General features: G+C 40.8%; 2 protein-coding genes across 5 annotated transcripts in view; one reads left to right on the top strand and one right to left on the bottom strand.

Annotated features, from left to right (window-relative positions):
- The window catches only part of Pigf (phosphatidylinositol glycan anchor biosynthesis class F), a 31,077-nt gene extending 26,896 nt beyond the window's left edge, over window positions 1-4,181 (top strand). For 2 of the 3 annotated variants that reach the window (XM_003473067.5, XM_013155780.3), the window contains exon 6: window positions 3,857-4,181. In XM_003473067.5, coding sequence (XP_003473115.1) covers window positions 3,857-3,970 — 114 coding nt within the window. In that variant the 3' untranslated portion in view covers window positions 3,971-4,181. The remainder of the gene's footprint in view (window positions 1-3,856) is intronic. The other variant, XM_063229085.1, reaches the window with a different exon arrangement.
- The window catches only part of Rhoq (ras homolog family member Q), a 37,352-nt gene continuing 17,403 nt past the window's right edge, over window positions 1,288-21,236 (bottom strand). Inside the window, exons 3-5 of one of the 2 annotated variants that reach the window (XM_003472932.5) lie at window positions 8,305-8,469; window positions 7,893-7,988; window positions 1,288-4,535 (exon numbers count right to left, since the gene is read on the bottom strand). In XM_003472932.5, the coding sequence (XP_003472980.2) occupies window positions 4,380-4,535; window positions 7,893-7,988; window positions 8,305-8,469 (417 nt within the window). In that variant the 3' untranslated portion in view covers window positions 1,288-4,379. The remainder of the gene's footprint in view (window positions 4,536-7,892; window positions 7,989-8,304; window positions 8,470-21,236) is intronic. The other variant, XM_063229090.1, reaches the window with a different exon arrangement.

A 21,236-nucleotide genomic window follows, 5' to 3' on the forward strand; every position in this document is an offset into this window, starting at 1 on the left:
TGTCCTAAGTGGGCTATTTTAGCCACTCAAATTTAAACAGGTTTTTCTTTTAAGACTAATAATTTTACCCTCTTATGTGTATGAGTTATCTCTTCTATTTAGTGATCACAAAATAAAAAAAATACTTAACTGGGTGTCATGCGACATGCTTGTCATCCCCGCTGCTCAGGAAGCTAAGGCAGGATACCAAACTGAGGCCAGCAGCCCAGGCAGTTTAGCAAAACCCTATCTCAAGAGGTATAAAGAAACAAGAAAAAGAAAAAAAAAGTAAAGATACTAGATTAAAAGAAGTTGTCATTTGATAGCAACCACTTGTGAATTACTTCCTTTATATGAAAGGCTTTTGTTCTGTTTCCTTTTTTCCCTGAACAAAACAAAGTAATTATATTCAGCCATCTCACATTACCACAATTTGGAGAAATACTTGTAGCTATGCAGCTGAACTGTGTAGTGTATACACGTCCAGGTCTATCTTTAAGTTCTATTTATGGCATGAAGAATGCTAAACAGAAGTATTTCTGTATGTGAAAAGAGGAAGTAGTTTTAAATAGAAACCTTTAAGATCTAATTATTAAAACAAATGATTATGCTAGGACGATCTGACCAGTTACATGAACTGTGGCTGTGGTGTAAACTTTTAAAGCAATTATAAGAAAGTCAGAACTTGCTTAGCAATGGTTGTTGGGCAACCTCCCATCACTACCCCTTTTTCCTAGTCCTCTGTGTTGGTCTAGGAAATCAGGAAGATTGTGCTTAGATGAGGAAACTTTTTAAAAAGGGCTGTGTTCACAATTAAGGAGTGTTTATTTCGGGCACGTCAAGCAGCTACTTTGTTACGTACAAGGCCAATGAACGTTTATTTTGCTGACTGTGACGTGGAGTTCTTGAGATTTAACTAATAATCACCAGCGTTCCAGGCCTTAACTTCTAGTTCGGCAAAACCTTTAAACTCCAGCATTCTGTTGGAGGCGAAGTATAGCAGCAGTTTAAAGAATTTATGTGAATGTCTCTGTGTATGTTTGAGAGCAAAAAACCATTGTGAAATTACACAGATGAACATAGAATTGAGTACCCCAAACTTGAATCTGGCCAGGACCCGTGAGGGATGAATGTTTTTCCTGCGCCCTGACCAGAGCTTTTCAGCAGAGTGCAAGTGCTCCTGCCCTGCCAAGGATGCGAGGTCCCATGGCAGAGGACACAAAGGAACCACCATGTCCTCCCAAATGTTCTCATAGTGAGTTCAGTAAAGACTACTGAGGTAAGAAGTTCAGTACTGTACATAGATAGTAAACTATGCATATCATTTTATTCGTAACCCCATGTGTTAAGAAGGGACACTGTTAAAGTAACAATCACTTTAGCAACAGCCAACAAACCAGTATTTAATTTGGTACTTAAAATAAAATAATTAAAAATCCAACGGAAGCAGTCTCTAAAGTAACTAAGAATTCATGACAAACACCATTAATTCAAGCTCTACTTACTGGAGATACTTTTCAACATGGGTAACATAAAATGTACCTATAGAGATAAAATAAGGATGTAAATTAGCCAAGTATTAAATATGACTTCAGGAAGTTCCTAAAATTATTTTTAAGAACTTCAGAACTAATCTACTATATGCAAAAAATGGATTAACTACAAATCTCTTTTCTTTCATAGGTGACCTTATTAGAAGCAGTGTATTTGCATCCACTAGCAAAATTCATAAAGTAATCTTGAAGTGTGTTTTATTTCTCAGATACTTCACTAGTTTGAAAGTCACTCCAGAGATTCATCTGAATTGCTATTAAAACCTAAGCCTTTAATGAAAAACATGTCTCTGAAAATAAGGCAATTTTTCTACAATCTGCTTATGAATAGAAAACAAATCTTTGGTTTTTAGTTTAAGTGGCAGGAAGGATTTGCAAAAAGAAACATTAAATAACTAAAGCAATTAAAAAGCTCTGAATAAGCAATGGGAAACTCCAAACCCCAGCAAGGTCAGTAGAGCACCTAAGGCACCTCAGGTTCAGACGATCCAATCATCTTCACTTAAGAGTTCTGAAAGTCTGTATGCATGGTCCTTACCATCTGGAGAAAGTGCTGTCCAACAGTGATTATTGAGAACAAGAAAGAGGACACTAAGAACTGGTAGATGGGAGAGACACTGGAGATCATCTCTTCTACCTCCCGAATTTTACGGCGAGGAAACAGGCCCAGTCTAGAAGCAGCTGACACCAGTTTGTGTTTCCAGATTCCCTAATCCATCTCTTATAGCAGGATAAATTCTAGATACAAAATTTTCATTGCCTAGAAAACCAAGTGTAAAGGGTTTCAAGGAGGTAAATTAGGAAAAAAAAATCCCCATCAAATTCCCAAAGGCAACTAGGAAATGTATAATACTTTACTGTCTTAATTCCTTTATATCATGTGTTGGACAACTCAGAATAGTATGTTAATTGATTTATACAATTCCTCAAATTCTATCTAAAAATAGACCAAAACTAAATGAGAAAGTTACAGAAGATTTCATTTGAGCATACATAAGGCCATGATAGTGTGAACCACCATTCTTGAGAAGGAAGATATCCAACGTCCAGTTCTGAGAGAAAGCTTCTGACCAGTTATCCAGTAGACTCTCCATTCTTCAATGGGGAAGATGATGCTTGTATTTTTAAAAATCTCTACAAAGCTCACGAAGACAGTACATTCTAGATTTGTGACTGATATAAGCATTTAAGGCGGTCATTTTCAAGTATAAATGTTTAGTGTTCCATTACCCAATCTGTGCAATACATACAGCTGTAAGTACAAATCATAAAAATAAACAGAAACCTACCAAAGACAAATCGTAATTTAGGCAACAGCAAGTTGAAATGTAGGGAAGGCTGGGGGAACTATGGATTAGGTTATGCATCTCAAAACTGCATTAGGTGATTCACACTTTGTCTAACGCTACTTTCTGTTGTGTGGCTTTTGGAACACGGAAGATCCATAGCAGACCAAACAAAGAAGGTAAATTAGTTAATAGGATCGGTTATTTAAAAAGGTTCACCTCTAACATAGTGCTAAGGCCTGTTCCTCAGATGATGATTAGAAATGGCTCTAATATAACACATAAGCTTTACAGATGAACATGAGAAGTTTCTTTCCAATTTTTTTTTTTCCTTTTTAAGCAGAGCCTTTCACCTCAGGACAAATACATACTGCTCATGAACTAAATAAAAATGTCTGCTTAATGGTATATTGTGAAATGTAATACAACTGAGGAGAATAGGTATTTAGAAGCCATGGTATTCTGTTTAACTTATATTCTAGGTGTGTACATAAATTATGGTTCTGTAACTTCTGCTATGGTTGCAGTATCTGTATCTGAAAGGTGACAACAGTTTTATTACAGAAGTAGCTGCTGTGTTTTAAATTCCATGTAGCATGCTCAGGTCCTAGGTCTTGTGTCTAAGTTTTCTTGTGTTTCAGTCAGCATACACACTTCTCATGTCTTTTGATGTACACAGCCAATGTGGGAATTTAAAAAAATTTACCAGCTAGTTCAGAGAGCTAAATCGAGTCCGTGATTATGGCAAAGTCTGACCCAAAAATTTAATTTGTAATTTTAGTATGTATCTCATGCAATTTGGGGAGCATCAAACTAAATCTACAATTGTCAGAAGCCTTGTTATAGTTTAATGCACATTAACTAAAATGTGTACTTTTTAGTGTTGATGATAAATGCAGTTATGACCTGATTACACTTCTGGCATTCTTTAAGAAAGCACATTATGCTTTAATATAGAAATATTTAGGTTACATTTAACTTGTGCTCAGGTAATAATAAACGTTTGTTCGCTTTTGATCTCATACGTTCTCTCCTCAGGTATGGCCCATCTCCTGTACGCTTGGAGCGACCTTTGGCTACGTGGCTGGCCTTGTTATTTCACCACTCTGGATATACTGGAATAGAAAGCAACTTACATACAAGAACAATTAACTGGAGCAAAAGGAGGAGATAATAATTCTTTGTGCAGATTCCATAAGGGCTGTGCAGAAATGTATGGTCAAAGCCAAGCAGTTCCATTTACAGCACTGGTCTTTTGTTGTTGTTTTTAATGTAGTTTCAACATGATGTGATTGTAGCTTTTTAAACTATGAAAACCCTGAGAGATTGTACCTTCTAATTGAAATAAAGTATTTATAATAGATTGTGGCTTCAGATTCTGTTTGCTGCTTTTTAGACCTGTAAGGAACATTCTTAATGAACTTTATAGAATTCTGAGGACAGGTTTTTTGTTTTCTTTCAAGTTTTAAACTGCTTCATTGCAAGAGGTCGGGTATCGCTGTAGCATTTCATATGCTTTCTGAGAGAAACGGACAGTTTTCTTGGCCACTGAAGACGTTCTTCACGTAATTAAACAACAGTTTATACATCTTGATCCTATTCTTTTTTTAACTGTATGTTTCTTTGGAGTTAAAATGGCTATGATAGCCTCATCAAAAACAGTCTTCAATCCCTTCTGGGTTAAAGCTGAACATTCCACATAGCAGCATGCTCCTATCTGGGAGGGAGAAAAATAAAATCACAAATATATAAAATCCTTTACATAATCAGTATGACATCACATTAGAACACACACACATTACAAAACACAGGTATGCAAAAGAAACATCATCCATATTCTTATGCCCATCAGTAGCCTACTGTTAAAATACTAGTATTTTTCCTAGACTTTATAAAATATTCTTTCATTCATCAAATATTTGTTGAGTACCTACTGCACTCATTGTTTGGATGCTGGAGAAATACCAGCGAACTTGACCACATCTGCTGTATCTTACAGGGGACAGGCATGCAGAGGACGCTGGACCAGATGGTACACATGCTAGGGAGAAAAAGTGACAGGGCACAGAGGCTGGTGGTGGTAGCAGTGGTCAGGAAAGGGTTGACAACAGGTCAAGCTGAGCAGTGAAGGTCAAGGGGGCGGGCTCTAACAAGGATCCTACATGCAAATACCTGAGGTGGGAACATGTCTGCGGCAATCAAGGAAACAAAAAGACATCAGTGTGGCAGAAGAGAGTGAGCTCAGGGTGGGAAACATGGGGTCAGGGAGGCAGCCTTAAGGCCATACTAACTGGACTCTATGTAGAAGGGACCTGTTTGTTCCTCCACTGACAGTTAAGTGCATAGCAGAGAACGAAATTCATTCTCCACACTACTCCTATGAAACTCATTGCATCTTAGAGGGAGAAGCCCAGCTAAGCACTAGTGAGTACAGAAGCACAATGCTGAAAGGCAGTGTGTGCTGTGGGGAAAAATGGGAAGGGAGAAAAGCAGGGAGTGCGGATGGATGATCAGGTGGGGGTCACATGGAGGCGGTGGGTACGCAGAGACCTGACGGGTTGAAGAATGAATAATGGACAGGTAGAGAACAGTCCAGGCAGAGGAAGCAACAAGGTACCAAGGCCCTGAGGCAGCTCAGAGGCAGAGTGAGGCAGCTAGGGCTGGAGCAAAGAGGGAGCACCGCCTCGGGCTGCTGGCAAGGGGCTGGCTTGCACTCTGAGTGTGGTGGGGACCAACCAGAGGGTTCCAGGCAGACCAATGACCTGACCAACCCTGTATTTTAAAACTCATTCCTTGCTGTGTTAAGAACAGATTATCATGGAGCAGAGACAGCAGAAAGGTGAGTGCAAAGCCATTCCGGTATTCCAGGTCAGAGGTCAAGAGGAGAGGCTGAGAGGGAAGCGTGTAGCGTCTCAGTCTGTTCTGCTGAAAGGTTAAATGTGTGAGATGGGAGAAAGAGCAGGGTACATATGACTTCAGGCTTTCTGACCTGAAGACAAGGGCAGGCTTGGAGGCTCAAATCAGGTACTCTGCACACGTTAATTCAGAAATGTTCAGCCATCCGGACAGACTTGTTAAGTGAACAACTAGACAGAGCATCCAGAGTTTATGGGAAAAGGTCAGGCTGGAGATGCACATTTGGGAAACTGTTCAAGAAACAAGATGGGAAGAGGCTCCCGAGGCCTCAGGAGTGGGGATGGCTGAGGCCTGGGGCCCTCCAACATTCAGGGGCGACGGAGATGAAGAGATGGCAGAGGGGCCAGTGAGGCGGGAGAAGAACCAGGAAAGGGTGCTCAGGAAGCCATGTGAGCAAAGTGCCTAGCATGTGTGATGGCCCTGGGTGCAGCCTCAGCACCACCAGAACAGAATAAAACGTAACCAACTGTGCCGCATGCTGCCAACAGCCGAGGGCCGTATGATTCTGCAACTCCTTTTTCCTTAAACTGTGTAATAAATATGGATATTTCAAATAGATTCTCAGTGTGAATTTTTAGTAGATGCAGGTTTTTTTGATCATTATGAACAACGCAACCTCTCTGTAGCCATCTCTTGGAAGCACATCCCCAATACCTTCATTGTAAACTTGTAACTATACAGTTACTGGGTACAAAGTGACATGTACATGGTGTTGAATGGTTAAATCAAACTAACACGGCCATCATGTCAAACATTTACCATTTTGGTGGTGACAACACCGGCAGGGTGCTCTTGTTAACTAGTCTCATCACCCTGTGCAATACATCCCAAAAACTTACCCCTTCAGTCTTCAACCAATGACCTAACACTTTGCTTAGGATACATGGCTGCATAAGGAATCACTTTACATCCAAGGTGAGTGTGATCTGAAGGCTTCTGCATGTTATGGAATGCCTATATCCTTGCAGCCCTGGAACCGTAGGTGTAATTAATTTTCAATTTTTTCCAACTTTATATGTGGAAACTGAATGACCTTAAATAGGTGTGAATGACCTTAAATGGGTGTGAATTCCTATCTTTAATACAATCTGTTCTCAACCCATTTTTCTATTGGGGCATAGGTCTTTTTCCAGTTAATTCATTTATGCAGGCTTGCATTATAATAAGGATACTAACTCACTTTTCTGTCATGTATATCATTTGTTGTATGACTTTCAGTATATTTCTGGCATTTGATGTATCAAAATTATGTATGGTTAAATCATCAGTATCTTCATTTATGACATTCACCTTTATCATATTTAGAAATTCCTTCCCTTCCTAAGATAACAAATCGAATACAACAAATTCCTCAAGTGATTTGTTAGCGAAACTTTCATGTTTTGCTTTGGTAAAAACTGCCCTAAAGAAAATGTCTTTGTTTTTCCTTCGGTCTCCTAATATGTAGTACATTTAAAAGACCTTATTAAGTTCTATTTCCAAAAATCCTATAAAACATGTAACATTTAAAAATATATTCCAACTGCCCAGTGATATGGCTCAGAGGCTTAAGCACCTGCCTGGCAAGCACAAGGTCCTGAGTTTGATTCCTGATACCAATAAATAAATAAAAATATAATCCAATAATGTTAGGGCCAAATAGAGAAAAAGTAAATCTAGCTTCAGGGTAAAGAAGAATATACATTAAAAGGTATTAGGTACTGTTTCATATTTTTTTAGAAACCTAGCCATAATTTTCTGTTTTTAAGTTGCCTTCCTATGTTACTCTACAACCTAATTCCATGAGTCTGATTTGGCACAGTACAAATATTTAAGTATTTAAAAAAGAATTCAAGTCAGCATCTGTTACTGACACTCTATCCATACATAACTTTTAAGAAAATACTGTTAACAGTGTGGCACTGGTAGATGAGCCCAGCTTTGGACTGAACCCCAACTCTGCCCCTTATCACTGCAGGACCTTAGGCAATGTCCCCAAGCCTTCATTTTCTCTTCTCTATGACAAGGTAAAAAGATCTGCCTCACAGGGCTGGGTAAGGATTAAACAAGACGATGCATGTAAAGCACTCAGCACAGTGCACGGCGTACAGTAAATACACAACTGTTTGCTTCACTATTATCTTACATTTATTTTTCAATTCTGCAAATGTTCCATTACCTCTTTTGCAAGTTTCTGTCCTTGTTCCATACATATAGGTTTTTCTTTCATATCATTCAGTCTTGCTAAAGTTTTGGGGTCATCTCGGAGATCAATCTAATTAAGAAAGGTCAATAGTGTCCCATGACATTACAACTCTTTAAAGAGAAATCAAAGCATGTCATCCCATGAGTCCCCAGTTACTAAAATAAAATAAAAATTTTATTTATTAAATTAAGTTTTTTTAAAGCTACTAACATAAGTGCTCTATTTTGACACTAATTTTTTTTCCCCAAAAATACGACAGAACTTATTAAGCTGCACCTGGATTCAAACACATCATTTGCTAACGTTGGGACCATGGGTCTGAAGTAATCCCCAACCACTGGCGATAGAACTTATGCTTCGCTTGGTAAAATCAAGGCAGATGTACCTGAGTTCCTATTAATAAAAAGGGTACGTTTGGTGCATATTCCTTCAGTTCTGGTACCCACTCCTCTTTCACATTTTGAAATGAGGCTGGATTGACCACGGAGAAGCAGATGAGGAAGACATCAGTCATTGGGTAGGATAAAGGCCTCAGACGATCATAGTCTTCCTGAGACAAAAAGAAAAACCTCATTATCTATATTTACACTGATTTATAATATGTACCTTACACCACATGATCAAAGAGATAAATTCAGGAGTATCCCACAACCAAAATGTACGGCACTCTCCATAAAACAAGATAATTCCATTTGTTTTTGTTAATTTTTTCAAAATTCTGAACACCAGGAAAAATGAGTTTCATTAATAAATTCAAGGAAAACTTAAGAAGTACCTCGTGATTACCAAAGCATTCATTGGAAACATTTTTAACTAAAAAGTCTGCACAAAGAACTGAGGAAAGCTAGATACTAAGTATTATAACAATATATAAATGTTTTTTATTTGTCAAGTATTGATCATTATGTTCCCTCAGGGACCACTTAATCCTCCTAAGAACACAAATACCAGGAACCTGTTTTCCTTTTGAGTACATGGAGGCACAGAAGGTGAGAACTATGTATGTGGGTGAGCAGCTGGACATATAAGAACTGGGCTTCAGCCCTGCAGGGTTTATTCCGGTCTACGCTCTTAACTATACTCAAGATGTGACCATAACATACAGTGGTTTAAATTGTAACAAATATTATCACAGTAAAAGATGCGTTGCTATTAGTTGCCAATAAAATACTTCTGTTTTATTTTTTCAGCACCAGGGATCAAACTCACAACCTCACACTTGCGAAACAGGGGCTTATGCCAGTGGCAGATCCAATGAATACGGTGATGCAGATGCATCACAGTGTCCCTGACAGAAACTGATATAAACATTCAGTTATCAATTCAGGAAATCCAGGCAGTCAGGAGAAGACACAAAAGAGGACCTCTACACTGCTCCACAAAGTGACAAGGACAACAGGGTAAGTGTGCTCTGCATGGAAGCAGTCAGAGGAGGTTGAATGCAATGTGCCTTTTAGTGTTAAACATTTTTTTCATTAGAGCCAGGGTTTTAGCTCAGCAGCATAAGCAACTGCTTGCTAAGCGTGAGGTCGTGAGTTCGATCCCTGGTACCAATAAAATTTTTTTTTTTAAAACATTCACCATACTTTTTGGTCACACTTCATAGCTCACTGAGACCCCCAGTTTTTGCTTCCCCTGTTTTCTACAGTTTTTAAAAACATCCCCTCTCCCCCATATGTGTATAAATTCAAAGATAGAAACATCTGGAGCAAATTCACAGAAACCTCCTTTTTCTCCCCAACCTCTATCTCCCTTCCCACATGTTTTTATGTTACGTAGTCGGCTCCAGTCTTTTCTATGCACGTGTCCACCTGAAGCTGTACATATTCATACATCTGGACACAACAAGACTGTGCAGCGCATGCCCTGCACCTCCCCTGTCCGGTCTGTCTCGGAAACCTCTCCAAATCAGGGCACGCTGGACTGCTGAACTCTCTTCAGCTGCTGCTGGTCTGTGATCCTCCCGATGGATGTTTTAGTCTCTGTCACAAAAGGTAGTAAAGTGCTCTTCTGCCTGGACTACTCTCAGTGACACCAAATTCTGCTCATTCACATTCTAGTGAGGGAACAAAGCCAGGATTCCAGTTCTTTTAAAGTAGAATATTAGCTTTACTAATTTTTTAATATAACTAAGTTTATTGGTATATTTTAGGCATACATAATGGTCATATCTACCATAGGGAATTTGTACCTGTACGTGATATATTTTGATTGGTTTTTCCCAATCTCCTCTCCTCCCTTAAAGCCCTCTTCACCTCCCTACAGTTTACGAAGTTTTATTTCCATTTTACCCCCTTTGTAAGTCAGTTTTCTCCCCTTTTCTCTTCCTTCCTTTCCCCCTTTCCTCACCCTCGTCCTTTCCATTTGGACAAAACATTTGTCACTGGCTACTCTGCATCTGGTTTCAAGGACACTTTGTTGTGGGCCTTGGTCTCCTCCCCTCTTCAGTAACTCACTTCGCTGTCAGAACAGCACAAATGTGGGGCTAGGAATATTAAAAACATCTTCCACTCAGACTGCCGATGGTCCTATTTCTTCCACCGAACAACTTTCATGTCATCTTTTGCCATTTTTCTTAATATAATTTTCAGCTCAAGCATAGAGCTACCCCTCAGTATCTTGGAGGTTGGTTCTAGAACCCTGCAGCTATCAAAATCCACAGCTGCCCAAATTTCTTAGGCCAAACAGCGCAGCGTATGCACAGAACCACCACACACTCCCTGTACACTTTCAATCATCTCTCTAGATTACTTAGAGCACCTAGTAGAGTATAAACGGTTATCAGCTGTACTGCTTAGGAAACGATGAGGGAAAGGCCCACACAGGTTCAGTAAACATCCATTTTCCCCTCAAATATTTTCAGTCCACAACCGATAGAATCCACAGGCCTGGAACCTAGGGACACAAGTCGACAGTAATAACATCTCAGACTCTTGACTCTGGAAGTTAACTCTTCCATTTTACTGCAGTGCTTTCAAAGGGCGCTCCTATACTCCAGGCATGCACACTCAAAGATCTCTTAGGCAATGATATATCAGGACAAAGGGGACCCCCCCATCTTTTATTTTTGTTTTTTTGAGACAAAGTCTCACTATGTATAGTGCAGGCTGGCCTCAAATTCACTACATGGCCTAAGCTGGCCTCAAACTCACAGTGATCCTCCTGCCTCAGCCCCTTAGGTGCTGTGATTTACAAGAGTGCACCACCATGCCCAGTCTATACCCTCTATTTTTAAAAGTGAAGGCCTGAATTTCATTTTAACTCAAACTATGCCCTAGTATTAAGAAACTGAGGAAATAACTGGGTGTGCCAATAACCCCAGCACTTGGGAGGTCAAAGCAGGAAGATCACACAAGGTTGAGGCCAGCCTGGGTTACATAGAGAGTTCTGGATTACACAGTAAGACCTTATCTCAAAACAAACAAACAAATGAAACTAACAAGGAAATTAGGTAGAGTACCTATGGAACATGTTACACTCCAGCAGGACTATGATCAAAAATACATGCTTTGAAAACTCAGTTTGAGCATTAGGTAGTGTAATCAAGTGCATTAAACATGGTTTCCACAATTTACTCCCTGTTTCAAACTGCAAGTCCATCGGAGAATCAAACAGTATTTGACCTCAGCATCTCACCCAGCGGCTCTATTCTTCTGAGAAAACCTGTATTTGGCATGTCTGGGAATGGGGTGTTCTCATTAAAACACACTCATCCAGATTTAGGTTTCCAGTGTTTACAGAAATAGAACCAGATGCTATTCTAGAGAATTCTGAGGAATAAATAAAACAATGCATCTAAAGCACTCAGCATTGCACCTAGCACATGAGAAACGCCATCCAGTGCTTTAACATGAATTCTCCATGCCATGCACACCCAAGCAAAATCCCAAGAGTCCCACACATCCCTGGCTTTGTATTTCCCTCCAACCACAATGAAAGCAACATCTTCGATGAGAAATACAAATTTTCTGCATTCTCAACACAATGCATAAACTGAGGTCTCTTGAGAGCAGTATTAATTTTCAGGATTATAAAAAGAGAATGATATCCCTCTAGAAATTAGTCATTTTGGAATTGAACAGCCGTAAGACTACTTTACAAGAGAATGAAGGAAGACTTCAAGAATGCCAAGTTAGATACTGTAATGAAAATTTTACTTTTCAAGCCAGTTTACCTCATCAGGGAAACAGCATCATATACTTTCTCTTTGGGGCTATGACAAGAAGTGTAAAGTAGGTAAACTGACAGTTCACTAGAAATGCTGGATATTAATCAAAATATTCCACAGAATATAAATCTGCTCTACGGATTCCTTTTATAAGCACCGTGAATTCTGATTTTCTTCAGTGAGGGACACAAGTACAAATAAGGGCGCTAGACTGAATCATTTCTAGGCACTGCAGATGCTGTTAGAATAGCTAAATGTGGGAAACTGAGGTTATAAAACAAACAAACAAACAACAAAGCAAATAGGCTTAGAACGCTTTCGAAGGAAATGTTACTTCACAAATCCAAGCTTCCTAAAATGAATTCCTTCTGCCTGTCATCTCTGGCTAAATAATTGGCAGTTATTATAAGAATGAGACCTTTCCGCTTCCATCCAGCCTAAGTAATTAGAAGTCTAATAATAGATAGCAAGTTGAAAAAATAAATTATCCCTTGTGCACACTGTACCTGGAATCATATAAAACTATTTATGCCCTCTGCACCATATCTTGAGTTCACTTAATGTGGAAAATTGGATTTGGGAATAAATAGGTGAAAATCTGCAGATTCTGTCATCACAAGCATGTATTTTAAATATGACAACACAGAGAAAGTTAAATGTAGTACAACTGCCCTTATTTTAAATGACCACTTATCAAAGTCAGCACTTCTCCCAGCCAACTCTCCAATATCCTCCTAATTAACAAACCAATTATATATTTTAGATCTAATTTTAAAGGTAGGAATTTAAACATTTAACTAGAACATTCTCAAGACTGTAGAAAAGTATATTATGGACAATTATCTGACATCAAACCCATAAAAAATGTTGAGTTTGGTCAAAGGATCTTGGACTGCCTAATAAATCCTTTACTTTGCATCAATTCGCCAGGTAGCAGAGTTGTCAATTTTTAAAGCATGTTCTGGTAGCTTAGTGATTAGACTCTCCACTGCTGTCAAGAATTCTCGATCTGTGACAACATAATCCTTAAAATTATCCCACACTTACTACCTGACAGAAATTACGAATAAGAGACCAAAGGAATATGCTTGAAGCTGGGCATTGTGACACACAGCCATAATCCCAGCACTTGGGAGGCCGAGGCAGGAGGATCACTGTGAGTTCGAGGCCAGCCTGGCTACACAGTGAGTTTAAGGACAGCCTACATTACAAAGTGAGACCCTGTCTCAAAAAGGGGGTGGGGGTGTGCCTGAGAGGAAACAAGATTTTCAGGAGAAACAGGGACACACAGCAGATGTACTGCAGACAGATCACCTGCTGATGTCTGATTCAGCCCACAACACTGCAAGCCTCTCTGCTTCACTATTCTTGTCCAATCATGTGGATGCCCCCTCCACTTTACTGGTCTTGGTTTAAAATGCTTGCATATGTCTATTTAAAATAAACAAAATGAAAGCCATCACCAAAGATTCACTGAGATTATACTGCATGGAGAATGCTCACATACACACATTCAGAAGCGTAACTGTATGCTCGGGAACTCACAGTTTAGTTGGGAATTTAAGACATACAGATAGAAAGAAGTCATGGACAATGGGGGAGACGAAAGTGGAGGCAGAAGCAGATGAAGGGATCAGTGTCTAATCCAAGAAACATTAAAGTAAGCACCTACTAGGTACACAACGCAGTGCTGTGACCATCAGGGACAGGAAGGAAAGCTGAGATTCAAAGAATTTATCAGACACTCTGCAAACATTTACCAAACTCTCTGGTAAGATGTTAGTGTGCTAAAAATAAGGCAATGAGCACAAACGAACAACAGTACCCGTGAGGTATCTGTGCACCTTCCTAGAACTTTGTAGACCAGGAAGCCACTCACTAGAAGAGAAGGAACCGTGGGCTGGTGTGAAAATATGCATCAGCTTAGCAATGGGGAGGAACAATTCTGATAGGCAGAGAGATGGTAACAGTCTTTGCTCTTAGGAAGTTCACAATAAGACAGATGAGATGTATGCAGACCTGCTATTAAATGTCAGAATGTGGAACACTCTAAAAGTGTAATTAGTGGACACTAAGAAAAGACTTTGTAAGAGAGGCATGTGAGCTGGGCCTTGCAGAATGGAGAGGATCTGAACACACATAACCAATGTGGTCTTTTTTCTTGGAGCCTTAGTTTCTCTGTTTATGAAATGAGAGGGTGTCAGTGACAAGTGCTTGAAAACCAGAGGAACTACACTCCCAAAGAACCTAGGCTGTTATTCCGATTTTGGAAACTGTGATTTACTAAAACTTTACGAGAGGTTCCCTAACAACCTAAAACGAGAAAACGTGGGACCACAATTGAGTAATTGTTTTATTAGCAAGCCTTAGCCTTCCAAAGTCTAAAGCAGCTGCTGATTACTTTCAGAAATACATAAAGTGTCTGACAACTAAGTAAGAACACCCTGACAGCTGGTGGCTTTGTGGTATAAGAAACAGCAGCTCTCCGCCGCTTCCTACGGCAGCGTAGTAATTTCCATCTGAAACATCTGTTTCTAGTAAGGAGCCCAAAATAGGAACCAGGTCTGGCTTTTGAAACACCAGCCCTCAAAGGGTGTTATGCAAAGGCAAGAGGACACATGCACGGAAGCGGGCTCCTGAAGAACGCGTGTTCTAACAACATCATAAACATTTCTGTAGTAGTTTTGGGCGATCAGTTGTGAAAACTCAGTTCTTTTTGGTAGTCATTTGTCACTTCTGAGTTTATTTTTTAACTTAACATTGCAAAATAAAAATACCACCTTTTACCTCCTTAAAAATAACTCCAGAACTGGGAGAGTAACTCAGTGGTATGGCACTTGCATAGTGTGTGAAGTGCCCTGAGTTTGACCCTGTCACCACAACAAATAACATTAACCCCTCAAACCAAAAACCAGCTGCTTTTCAAAGAAGTTAGATTAAATCTCTTTGGGGGCCACTTTGCTAAATTTGTTTAGAGGCTCATTAGCGATGAGTACACTGGGTTTGTCTACCACACCCACTATTGCTGAACTAAAGAAAGGAAAAAGATTTCTTTAAGTCCTGTGTATGTCAAGGAGGTAACTGCTTTTCAAACTCTTTTCACATATCTGGTCTTTGCTTCTTATATTTTTGAATCTTCCTTTGAGTCGTGAAATGACACTTCTATGCCATCATTAACTCTCAAAACAATTCTCGGGATTTAGTTTCTTCCAGCAACTGTTATCTTCACACAATTTTCAATGAGTCCGTCTCCCCCTTATTTTACCAATTATTTAGGACCTAGGGCCCCAAATCTTGGGCTTTTTCTATTGTTAGTCTCCATTTGGCTGCCCAACTGACTCTAATTGCTGTTCAGGTTGGGTGAGGGAAAAGGAGAAGAAATATACAAAGAGGACCGGCCTTGCCATTAACCTACCACAACTCCACACCAGCACTTCCTTATCTCTAAAAGCAGGGGCCTGAACCAGCCCCCTGCTTCCTCTCAAGCTGAAAAGGCTCAAAGCAACTTTTTACCCTGTGAGCATCTCTAGTAACAGATTTAATATAGGAGGAGGTTGCAACTCCTGGATAAATCTCAAGTCCAGGATTCTGTTGTATCTAAGCTGACCCCACCCGGCACAGGATCAAGTTGTAGCTAAATATGGCCCTTGGGCAAGCTTCATTTCCCCATCTGTGAAGGGAGAGTAAATAAACAGACACATGTTGAGAGAAAAGAGAGCTGGTCAAGTGCTTTGAGCTCTTCTCGCAGACAAGTCTGACTTTCCAAAAAAAGACAAGCCGCAGCTTCAGAGCCATCACTGTTTCTTTTATGCACAGCGAGGCGACTCCCCTGGTTCAAAAGAATACAAAGCTGAAATTCTACATTGTGTGGAGCTATAATTACAAGTCTGTTTCACTAAAACAGAGCTGAGGTACGCAGAGAGGAGGTAAAAGGCAGGTCACACTTCCACAATGCATACTCTTCCCTAACTTCCTGGCACAGATTTCAAGTTGAGGGAACAAGTCATTCATGCATTCACTCATCTAAGCCAACAAGGGTATCTGGCAGTGAGGTGCTGAGCACGGTGCACGCACACACCAGTGGAAACCAGACGCAGACCCTGCCGGCCTGCAACTTTGTATGTAACAAGCAGTGGGCAGTAGCTCTCAGCCAGGCAGCATGGCTGTGTCTAGGGGACACGCTGGAAATGTGGGAGGTGCCTGACTGTCAAACTGAAGGGGAAAACACTGCTGGTATTGTGGGACAAAAACCAGATTGAATCAGACCCTCATAACCCCCCATGACAGCTGAGTATACTGGCTAGGTATTCAAGAGCATGTAAAATTCTTTTATAATTATACAAATCAAGGGCCAGGGATTTAGCTCAGTGGCGTAAGTGCCTGCCTGGCAAGCACAAGATCATGAGTTCAATCCCCGGTACCAAAAAAAAAAAAAAAAAAAAAAAAAAGATAGCTATAATGATATAAATCTACTGATTTGATTGAATATATGAACATGAAAGTTTTTTACAAAGCATGATTTTAATAAATTTTCTAGGAGGATAATCTCAATCCAAGTAGAAGGAGGCTGTGCTTTATTTTGTCTGAAATATCCCAGTTGTTTAGGACCATAAAAAAAATTCTATACCACTGGTAATATTACTTTTAGTATTTGAATCACCCATAAACAAAACCATGTCTGTCAGTATTTGTGGCCATTACACTCGTGGTAACTCTATCTATAGCTACAGGTACATTGGACGACTGTTTCACTGTAATTGCTTGAATATTCAGCTCTGGGAATTTGGGGATTTCACAGTGAAATAAATTTTTTTATGATGAGTTACTTTTCCTTTGCTTCTCTTTCATATTACTGCTAGGATATTCTACTGATTTAAAATGATGTATCTAGGGAGCTTGTATTACCTACAAGTTTCATTTGAGGATTAGTAAAAAGGGGAGAGTTTCATATAGTTGAGATACTAAGTCAGACAAAATTGGGGCCAAAATTAACCTGACTGCAAATTGGGACAGGTGCTTTGAAGGCGAAGAGGCAGGAAAGTCTAGCAGTCAGGACAGACCTCACTGAGGGGCGACCTCCAACCTGAGACCTGGGGAAGAGGCCAGTGCAGGACAGCGAGGGTGAAAACCTCAGGGCAGGAAGATTCTGACATACCTGGAAAGCCCTGGGAGAAACCCGGATGATGGCTAGGTGGAATGTCATTAAAAGGTGAGACCAGGGAATCAATCATGTAACTTGACTTTTTAAAGAAGAGACTCAGGCTGTTCTGAGGAAGAGGAGCTGGGCGGGAGGAGGGGCAGGAGTATAAAAGTTATGACAGGAATCTGGCGCACAAGAGATGGAGGACTAGGTGGCAGCAGCAGACGGCTAGTGGCTTCTAGGTCTATTCTGGAAGTAGACCCAGGCTTGGGTCACGGGCTGAACATAAGGCAAAGAAATAATCCAGGCTCTGATTCGTGTGGCGGGGTGGAGAGTGTCTTTTGAGGAAGCCTGTGAATCACATTAGAGAGGAAACCTGAATCTGACTTCAGACCTGCGGAGTCAGGATGTCAAGCAGGTGGGCAGAGGAGCTCTCTGTCTCTGCCTTCTAGACTCAGCTCTTTATGGGATGCCTACTTCTGGCCAAACAACATCTCAAGATTCTGTGTTTCAAGATTATGAAAAGACACCATAGGTACAGGCAACTACTTTGACTCACCATGATGCCTATTCTGGTTTGACTATTATCTTCTTTTGAAGTCCTGTAATGTCACCAATGTTTCAGTTTTATTGGTTTTGTTCTGTATTGTTTTGTGAAATTTTATTATACATGATGATATAGGCAATTCTTTTGAAGATAGCAAGAGGCATTATGGTAACCATTGTTGATCACTTTGTATTCTGTTTTTACATCATGTACTGTGTCCATCCTTTTAATTTGACTGACTCTGTTTTGTTTTGTCAAATTTGGTTTTATTCTCTTCCAAAAAAAGTAGTAAAAACTGTGGGAGTAATAAAACCCAAAATGTGTGTTATTGTAAAAAAGAGAGGAAAAGAAAGTGCTCTAAAAGATATAACTGCATGTATATTTAAGTGTATAAGATAGATAACCATATTACTGAGCTTTTGTTGGATCATTGACCAAAACTGTTTGCAGTCTCATTGTTTGAATGTCCACTTTATATGGTTTAATTATAACAAACAACTATTTCTAAGATGACAATATGTAATCTATTAACTAGTGATTTCTTACTGTTTATTTTTTTTAAATTCTGTATTACTTGTACCCTCTTTCTGTTTTTTTTTTTTTTCCTTTTTCTCTTTAAATAAAATTGAAAAACAAAGAAAGAAAGAAAAGACACCACAACCCACCCAATCAGGCTAAGCCAGAGACCCACAAGTCCTCAGTAGCAACCCCAGGCACATGCGGAGTGTCAGCCCCCCAACCCCAACACGCACACTCATCTCACCCCTCTCCCTCCTCACATGTCCTTACCTACCAACTGCTTCCAGGTTTTGACCTAGAAATCGCTTTGTCCATCAGATCTCCTTCAAGTCCCCAATTCAGATCAAGCATCCTCACATTCTGTAGTTCCAAAGCACCATGCTTCACCTGCTCCACTTCAGCCCCGTCTTCTAAGTGCCTCTTTTCTTATCTGTATCCTCCTTAGCACAGCCTAGTCTTAGGGCAGGGCCTGGTCTTAAAGGCCTGGCTGATAGTACCTGCTTACTTAACATCTGCTGAATAAATGCGCGTCACAGTGGGAAGGTGGAATAGAAAAATAAAGCTGATACCAGGTCACAGGAGGCCTGCATGACACTGGCCTGCACTTCCTCCATGAGCAACAACACGGAGAAAGTGGATCAAGTGACTGAATTGCCAAGTGGCAGTCTAATTCCTGGATCAATTTCAGTGAGGAATCGAAGAGGTTCCTGCGATCGGGGCTAGTTTTTCCACGGTGCACAAATGGGTCTGGCCCCCTGCTTGGACAGAGTGTGAGCGCCAAACCCACTCTAGCATGAACACTCAGGCTGACAGCCTCACATAGAGACACCCCACTTCTCGGTGCCTGCACTACTTCTAACATGCCTTTCTTCATTGGCTTGATGTTTATTTTACCTAGACACTGCTGGCTGCCTCTTCAACATTTGTGAACTTCCGCTATCTTCTAAAACCCTGATACCGTTCAGGGGCGACCTCCTTCAGTCCTGGGCAGCCTTACCCATGCTTAAGCCAATCAGTGAGTTTCATTCTTCCCCTGCCACTCCCAAGGGCACTGATGCTTGGGTGGGCCCACATACCAGGAACTAGCAGAATGAAACACTGCTGAGATGCTCCCGACTCTTCTGCTGGGGTTGCCCCTCCTGCCCCTCTCAGCAACTACTTATTCCCAGCCCTACTGCTGCAGCTCACATAGATTTTTCAGGGTGCCCCGTACGTGGGTCAGTGTTGTGTACTCTGATGCTATCAGTGTGTATGCACAGCTTGGTCATACAATCTGTTCCTGTCTCTAGGGTCAGCACGCCTCTAAGTACCAGGCCTGACATTTCCACCAGGAAAGCCCTTCCATTTGTTCAGCCCTCTGTCTACAGTGTGCTCACGAACAAACACACAATCCGGCAGCGAAGCTAAGACCCAGCAACTGTGAACAGTCAGCCCTCTGTATTAGTGGATTCTGCTTCCAAGGAGTTAACAAACTGCAAGTGGAAAATATTCATACATACACAAATATGCATCTGCATTGAACATGGATAGACTTTGTCTTGTCCCTAAACAATACAGGAAAATAACTATTTACTAGCATTTATACTGGGTTAGCTATTATATGTAATCTAGAGATGATATGGAGGATGGTGTGTAGGCTATATGTAAGGGATGTGAGCATCCATGGATTGGGGTACCTGAGAGGTTCTGGATTCAATCTCCTGAGGACACAGAGGGACAACTGTACACTCTGATTAAGCCTGAAGTGTTTCTGACCTCCATGTCCTACTGAGGCAGCCAAACTACATGGGGGAGTTAAGCTATGACTAACAAACCTTTTTGGAATCTGTAGACTTAAACCACACACTGCAAGGCAGACAAGTGCAATCTGCCATCTGAAACAGAGGCAGAGTTCTCAGTCAGAAGCAAAATCAGGACGTCCTAACACACTCCACAAACAACATTGTCTGGATCAGACCTCTTAAACATTCACACAAATATTTTAGAACTAGACAGAGGAGGTGGGTGCCTGACACTGTGAATGAACCAACTGCCACTGGATTGTATACTTAAAGATGGTTACACTTGCTGGGCATGATGGCACACTCCTGGATCCCAGCTACTTGGGAGGCTGAAGCAGGAGACTCATGAATTCAACCCAGCCTGGCTGACTTGGCAACACCCTGTTGTGAAATGAAAAATGAATGGGATGGGGGTGAGGATGTAGTCTAATATTGGCCCTGGATTCAGTCCCCAGGACAACAGCCAACAACAATAACAAAAAGATTGAATTTTTACCTGAATTTTAAAATATATGTGTGTGTGTACACAAGTATACAAAGGTATAACTTTGCAGGCAGCTGCCCCCCCCAAAAAAAAACCATTTTCACAGACTTCTCTAAAAATTCAGATGTGCCAACCACAGCAGAATCACCTGCACCACACTGACTCTTAATCCCTGCTTGACTCACCATCGCGCACTTCTATGTTGTTAAACGAGGGTCATCCTCTTGGGCCATGTTGGATCTACCCCCTCCACAGCCCACTGTGGATCACTCCCTTCATATCTTCCTTGCCAGCTTTGGCCTTTTCAGCAATAGAAGGTCTCTGAGATGCTCCCACAGCCTCCGACAAGAAACCCTATGGCATTCCACATGAGTCTCGACTCCCTGGCTGGACTTTCACCATTAGTCCAGGACACACGGCATCTCCTGCTTGTTTTTTTTTTTTTTTTTTTTTTTTTTTTTGGTCTTTTTCCTTTTTATCGGTACCGGGGATCGAACTCACGACTGCCTGCTTGCATGGCAGGCGCTTATGCCGCTGAACTAAATCCCCAGCCCCCTCCTGCTTGTTGATAAGGAAACTGAGGCTCAAGGAAGCTCACCTCTGTCCAGAGTTACAGCAACAGTGGGCAGAAGCGCAGCTGAATGCAGGACTCCTAGAAGTTTCAACTAGGCAGTGTTT

This window comes from Cavia porcellus, unplaced genomic scaffold (genome assembly GCF_034190915.1).
Source record: "Cavia porcellus strain 051 isolate PalLab524CR breed Dunkin Hartley unplaced genomic scaffold, mCavPor4.1 scaffold_1, whole genome shotgun sequence".
In the NCBI taxonomy this organism is placed as follows: domain Eukaryota; kingdom Metazoa; phylum Chordata; class Mammalia; order Rodentia; family Caviidae; genus Cavia; species Cavia porcellus.